The 15157-nt window shown below is 47.7% G+C and overlaps 1 protein-coding gene across 1 annotated transcript in view; it reads left to right on the plus strand.

Moving 5' to 3' along the window:
• Positions 1-15157, plus strand: part of TSHR (thyroid stimulating hormone receptor) — a 162685-nt gene that overhangs the window by 23186 nt on the left and 124342 nt on the right. The window contains 1 exon segment of the mRNA XM_063948223.1: positions 5165-5431. Within this exon segment, the coding sequence (XP_063804293.1) occupies positions 5247-5431 (185 nt within the window). The 5' untranslated portion in view covers positions 5165-5246.

Raw genomic sequence — 15157 nt, forward strand, 5'->3', positions numbered from 1 at the left:
TGTTATCACTGCACCAGTCAGTACATCACTGTTATTAGCACTGAGCAACTATTGTTATCACTGCACCAGTCAGTACATCACTGCTATAAGCACTGAGCAACTATTGTTATCACTGCACCAGTCAGTACATCACTGCTATAAGCACTGAGCAACTATTGTTATCACTGCACCAGTCAGTACATCACTGCTATAAGCACTGAGCAACTATTGTTATCACTGCACCAGTCAGTACATCACTGCTATCAGCACTGAGCAACTATTGTTATCACTGCACCAGTCAGTACATCACTGCTATCAGCACTGAGCAACTATTGTTATCACTGCACCAGTCAGTACATCACTGCTATCAGCACTGAGCAACTATTGTTATCACTGCACCAGTCAGTACATCACTGCTATAAGCACTGAGCAACTATTGTTATCACTGCACCAGTCAGTACATCACTGTTATTAGCACTGAGCAACTATTGTTATCACTGCACCAGTCAGTACATCACTGCTATAAGCACTGAGCAACTATTGTTATCACTGCACCAGTCAGTACATCACTGCTATAAGCACTGAGCAACTATTGTTATCACTGCACCAGTCAGTACATCACTGCTATCAGCACTGAGCAACTATTGCTATCACTGCACCAGTCAGTACATCACTGCTATCAGCACTGAGCAACTATTGTTATCACTGCACCAGTCAGTACATCACTGCTATTAGCACTGAGCAACTATTGTTATCACTGCACCAGTCAGTACATCACTGCTATTAGCACTGCACAAGTATTGTTATCACTGCACCAGTCAGTACATCACTGTTATTAGCACTGAGCAACTATTGTTATCACTGCACCAGTCAGTACATCACTGCTATTAGCACTGAGCAACTGTTGTTATCACTGCACCAGTCAGTACATCACTGCTATTAGCACTGAGCAACTATTATCACTGCACCAGTCAGTACATCACTGCTATTAGCACTGATCAACTATTATCACTGCACCAGTCAGTACATCACTGCTATAAGCACTGCACAAGTATTGTTATCACTGCACCAGTCAGTATATCACTACTATTAGCACTGAGCAACTATTGTTATCACTGCACCAGTCAGTACATCACTGCTAGTAGCACTGAGCAACTATTGTTATCACTGCACCATTCAGTACATCACTGCTATTAGCACTGCACAAGTATTGTTATCACTGCACCAGTCAGTACATCACTGCTATAAGCACTGCACAAGTATTGTTATCACTGCACTAGTCAGTACATCACTGCTATTAGCACTGCACAAGTATTGTTATCACTGCACCAGTCAGTATATCACTGCTATTAGCACTGAGCAACTAGTGTTATCACTGCACCAGTCAGTATATCACTGCTATAAGCACTGCACAAGTATTGTTATCACTGCACCAGTCAGTATATCACTGCTATTAGCACTGAGCAACTAGTGTTATCACTGCACCAGTCAGTACATCACTGCTATAAGCACTGCACAAGTATTGTTATCACTGCACCAGTCAGTACATCACTGCTATAAGCACTGCACAAGTATTGTTATCACTGCACCAGTCAGTACATCACTGCTATAAGCACTGCACAAGTATTGTTATCACTGCACCAGTCAGTACATCACTGCTATTAGCACTGCACAAGTATTGTTATCACTGCACCAGTCAGTACATCACTGCAGGACTGACACTGGAGCAGCCCATGCAGTTAGAGAGGGGGCCCCCAATACTAGCCCATCCACTAAAGAAGGCCCCGTCCTTTGGTTTATGTTCCTAAGAGCAGGGTGGCAACAGAAATATTGGGGCCCGGTACAGTGATATCTCTGGGGCCCCCTCAGTCGCTGTGTGTGAGAGGATCCAGTCACTCTGAGGATGCGCCCACACACCGCCTACAGCTCGCTGCCCTATTTGGCGTATCCTCTGGGCCCCTCTGAGCCTTGGGGCCCTGTACAGGTGTCCCCTTTAACCCCTCCCCTGTCACCCACCCTGCCTAAGAGCAGAGCGGATCAGCCGATGCACCATTGTTATTATTGATCTAGTAATGCTATAACTTATCACTGCATGTTGATGGTTACATCATTGCTGCATAGTGCATACCGGTATTATCCCTGTGGCACAGCTGACTTTAGCACTGGTTTGTCATTTTATTACGGCGTCTCTGCTATTGCCTCAGCATTGGAAGGAGTGCAGTGCAGGCCACGCTTGCATGACCAACTTCTCATTCGTACATATATCATGGTAGCCTTGGTCTGAAGAGAGACGCTCTAGTGAGTGTTGTCTGCAGATCTAAGTGATGGTGAGTCCAGATTCCCCTTGTACAGAAATGAGGTGACTTAGGGCCCGATTCAGACCTGAAATCGCACAGCGGGTGATTATCGGATGACTGCGCATGTGTATGCACCGCAATGTGCAGGCAGGACGCCAGGCAGCGATAGGGTGGTGCGAAAATTTCAACCGCTAGGTGTTCGCAAGGTGATTGACAGGAAGCAGATGTTTGTGGGTGGTAACTGGCCATTTTCTGGGAGTGTCAGGAAAAACGCAGGTGTTTCCAAGCGTTTTCAGGGCAGGTGTGTGACGTCAGCTCCGGCCCGATCAGCCTGTTTGGATCGCACTGTAGGAGTAAGTCCTGGGCCATGCACAGACTGGAAAAATCATTCCATGGTGAGTGAGTTGTGAACGGATTTGCAGATGTCCGCTGTGTGACAAAGTTTTCGCACGGCGTACGCATGCATTCACACACTTGCACAGGCGGGTTTTCACTCTATGAGCGGCGGCTATCTGATCGCAGACCTCTGCAAAAACGCACAACAGCGATCAGGTCTAATCAGGCCCTTAGAGCAGATGTAATCGCATAGGTCAATATAAATTTCCAAAGCATTACGCGTTTCACAGTTGCTGCCCGCTTCTTCAGACACAGAACTGCGCTGATGGTAAAAGTAGCAAGGCTCGTGGTTCATTAAGCAGTGATGAAGTCAGCAGTAAAAATTTACCAAGCAAATGGATGATCGGGCGCTTTCAGGTGTTGTGTCTCTAATGCTGCTGCTATGACAACTTGGGGGTAGTCACACCCCAACTATACATCAAAGAAAACCAAGGAAATATATAGCAGCGCTACTGGAAATATTGTATGAAAATGCTAATATGAAGGATTGAATAAAAAATACTTCAATTTAATAAAACATGAATTAAGGCCTCAATAAAACATTGGATCCACGATCCATATATATCAATTTAAAACATGACAAATAATTAGCATGTATGGGTCAATAAATTATAGCTGCCTGTCACATTAATATCCGTTCCTATTCATGCAACTGGATTCTATAGCAGATGGAGACAGACTAACAATGTAGTCACACCAGTACACATTACCCAAAGGCCGCTAGAGGTGTAGTCCCTTAAGAGTGTCTCTGTTGTTTTGACTCAAAAACCAGCCAGGTTTGGGATCCTCATTTGATGCGGTGTCCTCTTCATAGAGATGGGGTAAATAGTGTTCCTGGTTATTAGATGCTTGTCCCGTTTTTTTCTGCAGATGGCAAAGTCCAGTCTGGTCCGGATATATTTAAGGCAGCAGCAAATAGCACACTTAGTGACCCAGGTAGCCTCCATTGTTAGTCTGTCTCCATCTGCTATAGAATCCAGTTGCATGAATAGGAACGGATATTAATGTGACAGGCAGCTATAATTTATTGACCCATACATGCTAATTATTTGTCATGTTTTAAATTGATATATATGGATCGTGGATCCAATGTTTTATTGAGGCCTTAATTCATGTTTTATTAAATTGAAGTATTTTTTATTCAATCCTTCATATTAGCATTTTCATACAATATTTCCAGTAGCGCTGCTATATATTTCCTTGGTTTTCTTTGATGAAGTCAGCAGTGTTTATTTACCGGTGCAATGTGATGGCGTGTATGCTCTGCTCGCTGTACCCGTTTGTGACCAATGAAGTGAGGAGAAAGTTGGCTTAGGAGGGGGCAGGGTAGGCTAATGTGAAGAGGTGAGTTTCAGTGGAGTGCGTGAAAGAGTTGGAGGTTGGAAGGAGTTTGGGATGACAGAAAAAGGAGTGCCAGCAATGAGGGACGCGTGGGTGAAGTTCTGCAGACCTGGAGAATGAGCTTCTGAAAGGGAAGAAAGCTGAAGGTCATCAACAGATTGGAGTAGACGACTAATTATATCCGTGAAAGATACATAAAGGACATTAATAATTATATATGGGTGATAAACTATCTGCTGCTACCGAATGAAGAACTTGGTCTTACTTCATATTTGCTGTTACCCACTTTTCTACTCCTTTTTAACAGTGTTAAAAATAGTTGTATGGATAAAGTAAAAAAAGGATGCAGTGACATTTTTGGGAGAAGCAGGTGTAGAGGGCATTATAGGTGATGATAAATAGTATGTATAGGATTTTGGAGGGACTGTGGAGCCAGTGGAGAGACACAGCGGGACATTAATGACAGAACAGGAAAATAAGTAATTACTCTGCATCCAGGACAGACCTCAGGATGGACCTACGGGTGACAGGCCAGAGAGGAGGAGATTGCTGTAATCATGGGAGGAGTGGGTGAGGTTCTTGGTGGCGAGGAAAGGGTGGACCTTGGCAACGTTGGAAGATGTAGGGCACAGATGTCATAACTGATGGAGTAGTGTTCTTCCTTGAGATAGGATGCAAAGCTGTGGTTGTTTAGGGAGGTTGGAGGCTGAGGGGGCAGAGAAGGGAGCGGATGGTAGAAAGGAGGGCACGGCAGAACGGAAGAACCATTGCAGGTACTGTAGAGAGAAAGTTTGGAGCGCCAGGGCTGCTGAGACAATGGAACTCTGGAAAGATACTGCTGCATTAGGGCAGTATAGGGGGGAGAGGGTAGAGAGGAGAGGTTCCGCAGGGCTCTGGGAGTGGGAGAGGGGTGCAGGGAGTGGAGGAGGCATCGATTAGAGAGCAGGAGGGATGAGTTAGGGAAGTTGGAGATTATAACAGAGACGATGTAGCAGGAGATCCGGGGAGCAGAAGAGAAGAGATCGACTGGGTGAGAGACCTTACCACTGCATCAGTAAGACAGGAAGAAGTATGTTATACAAGTGACATGATACAGTAACTGTAATATATATGGGTCCTGAAGAGCTAACAATCGATTTTTATGCCGGCAGGAGCAATCGGAAGCAAGGCACGGCACTGGGTCTATTGATTCCACTGTCATTATACAGACTCCTTGTACACCCAGTCTTGGAGATGCTGTGCAACCTGTCCACTAAGATGCCCTGCCTGTCTCGCTGCCTCCTGCCCCTACTTCTCCTGTTGCCCCACGCTGGAGCCACCTGCCCAGATAGCTGCAAATGTGAAGAGAAGCCAAGTTACAGCATCACCTGCAGCCACCGCTCCACCGTGCCAAAACTGCCACACAACGCGGAAATACTGTAAGTACGCGGGTGGGGGCTGGTCTGGAAATGGGGGGCATGTTCACAAAAAAGTGGGACGTGATTCCCAATCACAAAGTTTGGTAGAGAAGGATGTGTCCGAACAGTTTCCCTTTCATCCCTTACACAAGAATCCACAAACATTTACATTCAAGTATAGAAACATAGAATGAGACAGCAGATAAGAACCACTTGGCCTATGTACGTACACACACACACATGCGCATTTTTGTCTGGAGTCAATTAACCTATCAGTATATTTTTGGAGTGCGGGAGGAAACCGGAGTACCCGGAGGAAACCCACGCAAGTACAGGGAGAATATACAAACTCCACACAGTTAGGGCCATGGTGGGAATTGAACCCAAGACCTCAGTGCTGTGAGGTAGTAATGCTAACCATTACACCATCCGTACTGCCATTAAACCATCTGTACTGCCAAGAATTTTTACAATAAAATGCTAATATTGTCACATTATTATTATTATTATTATTATTCCTAACAAGTATGTGGAATCTACTGAAACTGACAGCAATAAGGTGTAAAGTTTGTCAAATTAATCCTGGCAGATCCTGTAACCTGATAATCACCCCTGATTCTAGATTCTGGCAGAAGTCTATATATAACAGGGATATCTGTAGTGACCAGCCAGCAATTCAGGACCAATACTTTACTATAGGAATAGCAATAGCGTTGGTCTCGTCACCTGCCGGTTTAATTGCGCAGATGACGGGACCCAGGGCTGGCTGTCTCTTCTCTGGGCACTGGGGTAGCGATTACTAATTGTAAGTAGGAGTAGGGGAGTACTTCATACAGTCAGAGTCGTAGAAGTACTCTGTGCAGCAGAAGTTGGAGAGGTGCCCTATACTGCTGGAGTGGTAGAGGTACTCTATAATTGTGAGTAGGGGCAGAGCCATCTTAATGTACAGGCAAACTGGGCAGCTGCCCAGGGCCTCACAAATCTAGGGGTCTCCAAGCAGGGGGTGGTCACACAAGCAGAGTGGCCAGGCAGAATTCCTAGCCTAGAGCCAGACAGTGAATGGCTATGAGCATGCTGATCGGTGGATGGCAGGAGCTATCCACAAATCAGAGAGAGAGAGAGAGAGAGAGAGAGAGAGTGTGTGTGTGTGTGTGTGTGTGTGTGTGTGTGTCTGTGTGTCTGGAGGGGGGGTACTCTATTCTAGAGAGTTATACATTTACTCTGTTCTGATGAGGTAGGAGAAGTACTATGGGAGTGGGAGAGGCCCTCTAGAAAGGGGGGAGTAGGAGGAGTACTCTGTGTGCTATACTTCGGGAGTGGGAGGGAAGCACAATATTTGGGGAGTGGGAAAAGTACTTTTCTCTGACGTCCTAGTGGATGCTGGGGACTCCGTAAGGACCATGGGGAATAGACGGCTCCGCAGGAGACTGGGCACACTAAAAGAAAGATTTGGTACTACCTGGTGTGCACTGGCTCCTCCCTCTATGCCCCTCCTCCAGACCTCAGTTAGATTTCTGTGCCCGGCCGAGCTGGATGCACACTAGGGGCTCTCCTGAGCTTCTAGAAAGAAAGTATATATTAGGTTTTTTATTTTACAGTGAGACCTGCTGGCAACAGGCTCACTGCAACGAGGGACTAAGGGGAGAAGAAGCGAACCTACCTGCTTGCAGCTAGCTTGGGCTTCTTAGGCTACTGGACACCATTAGCTCCAGAGGGATCGACCGCAGGACCCGTCCTTGGTGTTCGTTCCCGGAGCCGCGCCGCCGTCCCCCTTACAGAGCCAGAAGCAAGAAGATGGTCCGGAAAATCGGCGGCAGAAGACTTCAGTCTTCACCAAGGTAGCGCACAGCACTGCAGCTGTGCGCCATTGCTCCTCATACACACTTCACACTCCGGTCACTGAGGGTGCAGGGCGCTGGGGGGGGCGCCCTGAGCAGCAATAATATCACCTTGGCTGGCAAAATAACCACAATATATAGCCCCAGAGGCTATATATGTGGTAATTACCCCTGCCAGAATACAGAAAAAAGCGGGAGAAAAGTCCGCCGAAAAAGGGGCGGAGCCATCTCCCTCAGCACACTGGCGCCATTATTCCCTCACAGTTCCGCTGGAAGGAAGCTCCCTGACTCTCCCCTGCAGTCTACACTACAGAAAAGGGTAAAAAAGAGAGGGGGGGGCACAGATTTGAGGCGCAGTAAATAATATAGCAGCTATAGGGGACATAATTTAGTTAGTCCCTGCATTATATAGCGCTCTGGTGTGTGCTGGCATTCTCTCTGTCTCCCCAAAGGGCTTTTGTGGGGTCCTGTCTCCTTTAAGAGCATTCCCTGTGTGTGTGTGCGGTGTGTCGGTACGGCTGTGTCGACATGTTTGATGAGGAGACTTATGTGGAGGCGGAGCAGATGCCTATAAATGTGATGTCACCCCCTGCGGGGCAGACACCTGAGTGGATGGACTTATGGAAGGAATTACGTGCAAGTGTCGACTACTTACATAAAAAATTTGACGACAGGCCAAATACGGGACAGCCGACTTCTCAGCCCGTGCCTGCCCAGGCAATTCAATGGCCATCAGGGGCTCTAAAACGCCCACTACCTCAGATGGCAGACACAGATGTCGACACGGATACTGATACCAGTGTCGACGACGATGAGTCAAATTTAATGTCCACTAGGGCCATTCGTGGCATGATTGAGGCAATGAAAGAGGTTTTACACCTTTCTGATATAAACCCAGGTACCTCAAAAAAGGGTATTATGTTTGGGGAGAAAAAACTACCAATAGTTTTTCCCCCATCTGAAGAATTAAATGAAGTGTGTGAAGAAGCGTGGGCTTTCCCTGATAAGAAATTGGTGATTTCAAAAAAATTACTAATGGCGTTCCCTTTCTCGCCAGAGGATAGGTCACGTTGGGAAACTCCCCCTAGAGTGGATAAAGCGCTCCCACGTTTGTCTAAAAAGGTGGCACTACCGTCTCCGGATACGGCCGCCCTAAAGGAACCTGCTGATAGAAAGCAGGAGGCTATCCTAAAGTCTATATATACACACACTGGTGTTATACTCAGACCAGCTATTGCTTCAGCGTGGATGTGCAGTGCTGCTGCTGCTTGGTCAGATTCCCTGTCAGAAAATATTGACACCCTGGACAGGGATACTATACTGCTTACCATAGAGCATATAAAAGACTCAGTCTTGTACATGAGAGATGCACAGAGGGAGATCTGCCGGCTGGCATCTAGAATAAGTGCATTGTCCATTTCTGCTAGGAGAGGCTTATGGACTCGGCAGTGGACAGGGGATGCAGATTCTAAAAGGCACATGGAAGTTTTGCCTTATAAGGGTGAGGAGTTATTCGGGGACGGTCTCTCAGACCTTGTTTCCACAGCAACAGCTGGGAAGTCAGCATTTTTACCCCATGTCCCCTCACAGCCTAAGAAAGCGCCGTCTGCAGTCCTTTCGAACCCAGAAAAACAGGCGGGGAAAAGGCGGGTCCTTTCTGTCTAGAGGCAGAGGAAGGGGAAAAAAGCTGCATCACGCAGCAGGTTCCCAGGAACAAAAGTCCTCCCCCGCTTCTTCCAAATCCGCCGCATGACGGTGGGGCTCCACAGGCGGAGCCAGGTACGGTGGGGGACCGCCTCAAAAATTTCAGCGATCAGTGGGTTCGCTCACGGGTGGATCCCTGGATCCTTCAAGTAGTATCTCAGGGGTACAAGCTGGAATTCGAGGTGTTTCCTCAAATCGGCCTTACCGACAATTCCCTCGAGCAGGGAAGCTGTACTAGAGGCAATTCACAAGCTGTATTCCCAGCAGGTGATAGTAAAAGTACCCCTACTTCAACAAGGACGGGGTTATTATTCCACACTGTTTGTGGTACCGAAACCGGACGGTTCGGTGAGACCCATTTTAAATTTAAAATCCTTGAACACATACATAAAAAAATCAAAGTTCAAGATGGAATCGCTCAGGGCGGTTATTGCAAGCCTGGACGAGGGGGATTACATGGTATCCCTGGACATCAAGGATGCTTACCTGCATGTCCCAATTTACCTTCCTCACCAGGAGTACCTCAGATTTGTGGTACAGGATTGTCATTACCAATTCCAGACACTACCGTTTGGACTGTCCACGGCACCGAGGGTGTTTACCAAGGTAATGGCAGAAATGATGATACTCCTTCGAAAAAAGGGAGTTTTGATTATCCCGTACTTGGACGATCTCCTAATAAAGGCGAGGTCCAGGGAGCAGTTACTGGTCGGAGTAGCACTATCTCGGGAAGTGCTACAACAGCATGGCTGGATTCTAAACATCCCAAAGTCACAACTGGTTCCTTCCACACGCTTACTGTTCCTGGGGATGATTCTGGACACAGAACAGAAAAAAGTGTTTCTCCCGCAGGAGAAAGCCAAGGAGCTGTCATCTCTAGTCAGAGACCTCCTAAAACCAAAACGGGTATCGGTGCATCACTGCACACGAGTCCTGGGAAAAATGGTGGCTTCATACGAAGCAATTCCATTCGGCAGGTTCCATGCAAGGACCTTCCAGTGGGACCTCTTGGACAAGTGGTCGGGATCGCATCTTCAGATGCATCAACTGATAACCCTGTCTCCAAGGACCAGGGTGTCTCTACTGTGGTGGCTGCAGAGTGCTCATCTTCTAGAGGGCCGCAGATTCGGCATATAGGACTGGGTCCTGGTGACCACGGATGCCAGCCTTCGAGGCTGGGGAGCAGTCACACAGGGAAAAAACTTCCAAGGACTATGGTCAAGTCGGGAGACTTCCCTGCACATAAATATTCTGGAACTAAGGGCCATTTACAATGCCCTAAGTCAAGCAAAACCCCTGCTTCAAAATCAGCCGGTACTGATCCAGTCAGACAACATCACGGCAGTCGCCCATGTAAACCGACAGGGCGGCACAAGAAGCAGGATGGCGATGGCAGAAGCCGCAAGGATTCTCCGATGGGCGGAAAATCACATAATAGCACTGTCGGCAGTGTTCATTCCGGGAGTGGACAACTGGGAAGCAGACTTCCTCAGCAGACACGACCTACACCCGGGAGAGTGGGGACTTCATCCAGAAGTCTTCCTACTGTTGGTAAACCGTTGGGAAAGGCCACAGGTGGACATGATGGCGTCCCGCCTCAACAAAATGCTAAAGAGATATTGCGCCAGGTCAAGGGACCCTCAGGCGATAGATGTGGACGCGCTAGTGACACCGTGGGTGTACCAGTCGGTCTATGTGTTCCCTCCTCTGCCCCTCATACCAAAGGTACTGAGAATAATAAGAAGGCGAGGAGTAAGAACGATACTCGTGGATCCGGATTGGCCAAGAAGAGCTTGGTACCCGGAACTTCAAGAAATGTTATCAGAGGACCCATGGCCTCTACCGCTCAGACAGGATCTGCTACAGCAGGGGCCCTGTCTGTTCCAAGACTTACCGCGGCTGCGTTTGACGGCATGGCGGTTGAATTCCGGATCCTAAAGGAAAAGGGCATTCCGGAGGAAGTCATTCCTACGCTGATAAAAGCCAGGAAAGAAGTAACCGCAAACCATTATCACCGCATTTGGCGAAAATATGTTGCGTGGTGTGAGGCCAGGAAGGCCCCCACAGAGGAATTTCAGCTGGGTCGTTTTCTGCACTTCCTACAGTCAGGAGTGACTATGGGCCTAAAATTGGGTTCCATTAAGGTCCAGATTTCGGCTCTGTCGATTTTCTTCCAGAAAGAACTGGCTTCACTGCCTGAAGTTCAGACTTTTGTAAAGGGAGTGCTTCATATTCAACCCCCCTTTGTGCCTCCTGTGGCACCTTGGGATCTCAATGTGGTGTTGAGTTTCCTAAAATCACATTGGTTTGAACCACTTAAAACCGTGGATCTCAAATATCTCACGTGGAAAGTGGTCATGTTATTGGCCTTGGCTTCGGCCAGGCGTGTGTCAGAATTGGCGGCTTTGTCGTGTAAAAGCCCTTATCTGATTTTCCATATGGATAGGGCAGAATTGAGGACTTGTCCCCAGTTTCTCCCTAAGGTGGTATCAGCTTTTCACTTGAACCAACCTATTGTAGTGCCTGCGGCTACTAAGGACTTGGAGGACTCCAAGTTACTGGACGTAGTCAGGGCCTTGAAAATTTCTGTTTCCAGGACGGCTGGAGTCAGGAAAACTGACTCGCTTTTTATCCTGTATGCACCCAACAAAATAGGTGCTCCTGCTTCTAAGCAGACTATTGCTCGCTGGATTTGTAGCACAATTCAGCTGGCGCATTCTGCGGCTGGTTTGCCGCATCCTAAATCAGTGAAAGCCCATTCCACGAGGAAGGTGGGCTCATCTTGGGCGGCTGCCCGAGGGGTCTCGGCTTTACAACTTTGCCGAGCTGCTACTTGGTCAGGGGCAAACACGTTTGCTAAATTCTACAAATTTGATACCCTGGCTGAGGAGGACCTTGAGTTCTCTCATTCGGTGCTGCAGAGTCATCCGCACTCTCCCGCCCGTTTGGGAGCTCTGGTATAATCCCCATGGTCCTTACGGAGTCCCCAGCATCCACTAGGACGTCAGAGAAAATAAGAATTTACTCACCGGTAATTCTATTTCTCGTAGTCCGTAGTGGATGCTGGGCGCCCATCCCAAGTGCGGATTGTCTGCAATACTTGTATATAGTTATTGCCTAACTAAAGGGTTATTGTTGAGCCATCTGTTGAGAGGCTCAGTTGTTATTCATACTGTTAACTGGGTAAAATATCACGAGTTATACGGTGTGATTGGTGTGGCTGGTATGAGTCTTACCCGGGATTCAAAATCCTTCCTTATTGTGTCAGCTCTTCCGGGCACAGTATCCTAACTGAGGTCTGGAGGAGGGGCATAGAGGGAGGAGCCAGTGCACACCAGGTAGTACCAAATCTTTCTTTTAGTGTGCCCAGTCTCCTGCGGAGCCGTCTATTCCCCATGGTCCTTACGGAGTCCCCAGCATCCACTACGGACTACGAGAAATAGAATTACCGGTGAGTAAATTCTTATTTTTACTTCGGGATTGGGAGAGGTACTTTAAACTGGGGAAGTGGGAGTGGTATGCTATACTGCAGGAGTAGGGGAGTGAGAGGGGTACTGTGTAAGGTGGGTGTGGGAGAAGTACTCTATATTAGTGGAGTTGAGGAGTTCTTTATAGAGCCAGAGTAGTAGAAATACTCTGTGCAGCATAATGTCAAGAGGTACTACGGGAGTGGGAGAGGTACTCTTGAATGGTAGAGTAAAAGAAGTACTCTGTACTGTGGGAGTAGGAGAAGTACTCTGTACTGTGGGAGTGGGAGAGGTACCCTAGACTAGGGGAGTAGTGGAAGTATTCTGTGCTGAGGGAGTGGCAGAGGTACACTATACTGAGGGAGTGGGTGAGGCACTCTATACTGGAGGAGGTGGAAGGTACTGCATATTCTGGCACGGTCATAGATACAGATGTGTCCTCATACATCCAGCCTAAATATGCCACCTCAAGTGAGCCGCCAGGTCCTGTACAACTATGCTAGCATCAGGCATCTTCTTTTGCCAGAAATGCACCTTTAGTCGTAAAGCAATGTGACTAGGACGCATAAGAAGACTGTGTGGAATAATCTGATAGGCGACACTTGTATATTGTGCGTGTGACGGAGTCTGTATACGGAGCAGAACAGAGCTTGCATTGGAAAAAAGCTGCGGCTGCTACATTGTAGCACTTCATATACAGATTCAGAGACTCCGTCGCACACAGACATACAAGTGTCATATACTGTATCAAATAAATCAGCACAGTCTTCTCGTGTGCTCTAGTCGCATTGTGTTGCGATGAAGACGTCCGGTGCTAGCAGAGCATCACGTGACCTGGCCCGCTGAGAGGGGCTGCTTGTTGCAACTGCGGCAATGGTGTGCTAGTGACAATGTGTGCACTGTTCTCAGAAACACTTGTCCCGCATTCGGCTATAAGAGTTTCATGTTTTACCAGCAGAACTTGGCCTTGTTCCCAGTGCTACCTCAATCAAACCATACAGCAGAATGAACTAGCGGTCATCTTCCCAGTTCTATTTACAAACTAAAATACATTGCAAAAGAGTGCGTAATAGGAATCTCACATCACACACAACATGGCCCAATTTTACCAACAATATGCTCCAAACTAACCTACTCTCTCAAAATGGGCGGCAGACTCCCGAAATTATCTGGGAGCCCCAGACAAGTCGGGGGTCCTCCCGCATCCCACCCACCCACTTCCTAGTGAAACGGACAGTACTGGGAGCATAGCACCGCGATTCTGGGTCCAGGCAGAGGGGGGCGGTAAAGAGTATAGTCTCAATGTACCATTAACAGAAAATGCAACATTTGTCAAATTTGGATATGTGTTCCATCGTGATCAGGATGAGTTCCCGGCGTACGGGATCCTGGCATTCGAAATACAGACGCCGGGATCCCGCTGATTAATAAGTCCTCCCCACCCCCTAATCCTAACCCTTTCTACCTGCAGCCTAACCCTAACCTCCCCCCCTTAATGCCTAACCCTAACCACCCTACGTCGGTGCCTAAACCTAACCCCCCGTCCACGCTGCCTAAACCTAACCCACGTACCCTAACCCTCCGAGGAAGGGTGCCTAACCCCCGGGGATGCAGCCTAACCCTAAGCCCCGGGGATGCAGCCTAACCCTAAGCCCCGGGATGCAATCTAACCCTAACCCACCAGAACGCAACCTAACCTCCCCCCCCCCCCCCCCACCATGGCTTACCGTACCAGCGCCGCGGTGTCTCCTTGTTCGGCATCCCGGCTGTTGGGATTCCAGCGCTGGGATTGTGCACCCATTCTGGATGTTGGCATTCAGAATAGTGTCGGGATTCCGGTGTTGGTATTCTGACTGATGGGATCCTGACTGCTTCCCGTTCCAACCTCTACGAACGAGAGACTGATCCCTAATTTAGCAGGAGGAGTTGCTGGGCTGGAGGCTGAAGTTTTGCCTAGGGTGCTGAGAATCTCGCATCCTCCTGCCAATGTGGCTGACACTGGTAAGGACCACGGTATTGATATGTCTGCCCCTTAACATCCCAATACATGAATATTTCTCACATATGAGGGAATGGCTCAAGAATGAGGACAAGGGCAAAAAAAGAGTGAGTGACCATGGCAATAAAAATGCGAAATAAAACAACTTACTATAACTCAAGCCATAGGTGGGGAGCCGAAACCGGGAAAGGATTCTGAAACCTGACCCCATGATAATGTGTAAGCCTTCTCGGTGTGCACGGAGTAACAGAAAACACCTTCCCACAGTTGGAATCGGGGGTCATCCCCCAAATAAATACCCGATGGAGAATACTACTGCCTTCATTTTCTCTCGTCTGTTAAAATCTTATATTATGCACTAAGTAACTAAATTGGTCTGTATGACACCACCTTCAGAGTCCTGGCCTAATTTACAGAGGGAGAATAAGGGCAGAATTACAGTCTGACAGTCTGGAGAGGTATTTTAACAATGTAAACGGTTTCCCAGGTATTTCATTAGAATTTCGGTAAAATGACCGGGTTTGGAAATTTCAGCAGTTTCAGAGTTCTGACCTTGACTCTGTCTTCTGTCATAATAAGTTGCATTTACGGCTGATCAGAATTTCCAGGCTGCCTTATACGATTAAATAGATCTTTACCTGCCAGTTGGTTCTTTATTGCAAAGCACTTTAATATTCTCGAAAGACATCTCAACTATATTTACCTTAGTGGAATAATTGATTTCCTTTGTCTCGGAATG

Source organism: Pseudophryne corroboree, chromosome 12, assembly GCF_028390025.1.
Source record: "Pseudophryne corroboree isolate aPseCor3 chromosome 12, aPseCor3.hap2, whole genome shotgun sequence".
NCBI lineage: Eukaryota > Metazoa > Chordata > Amphibia > Anura > Myobatrachidae > Pseudophryne > Pseudophryne corroboree.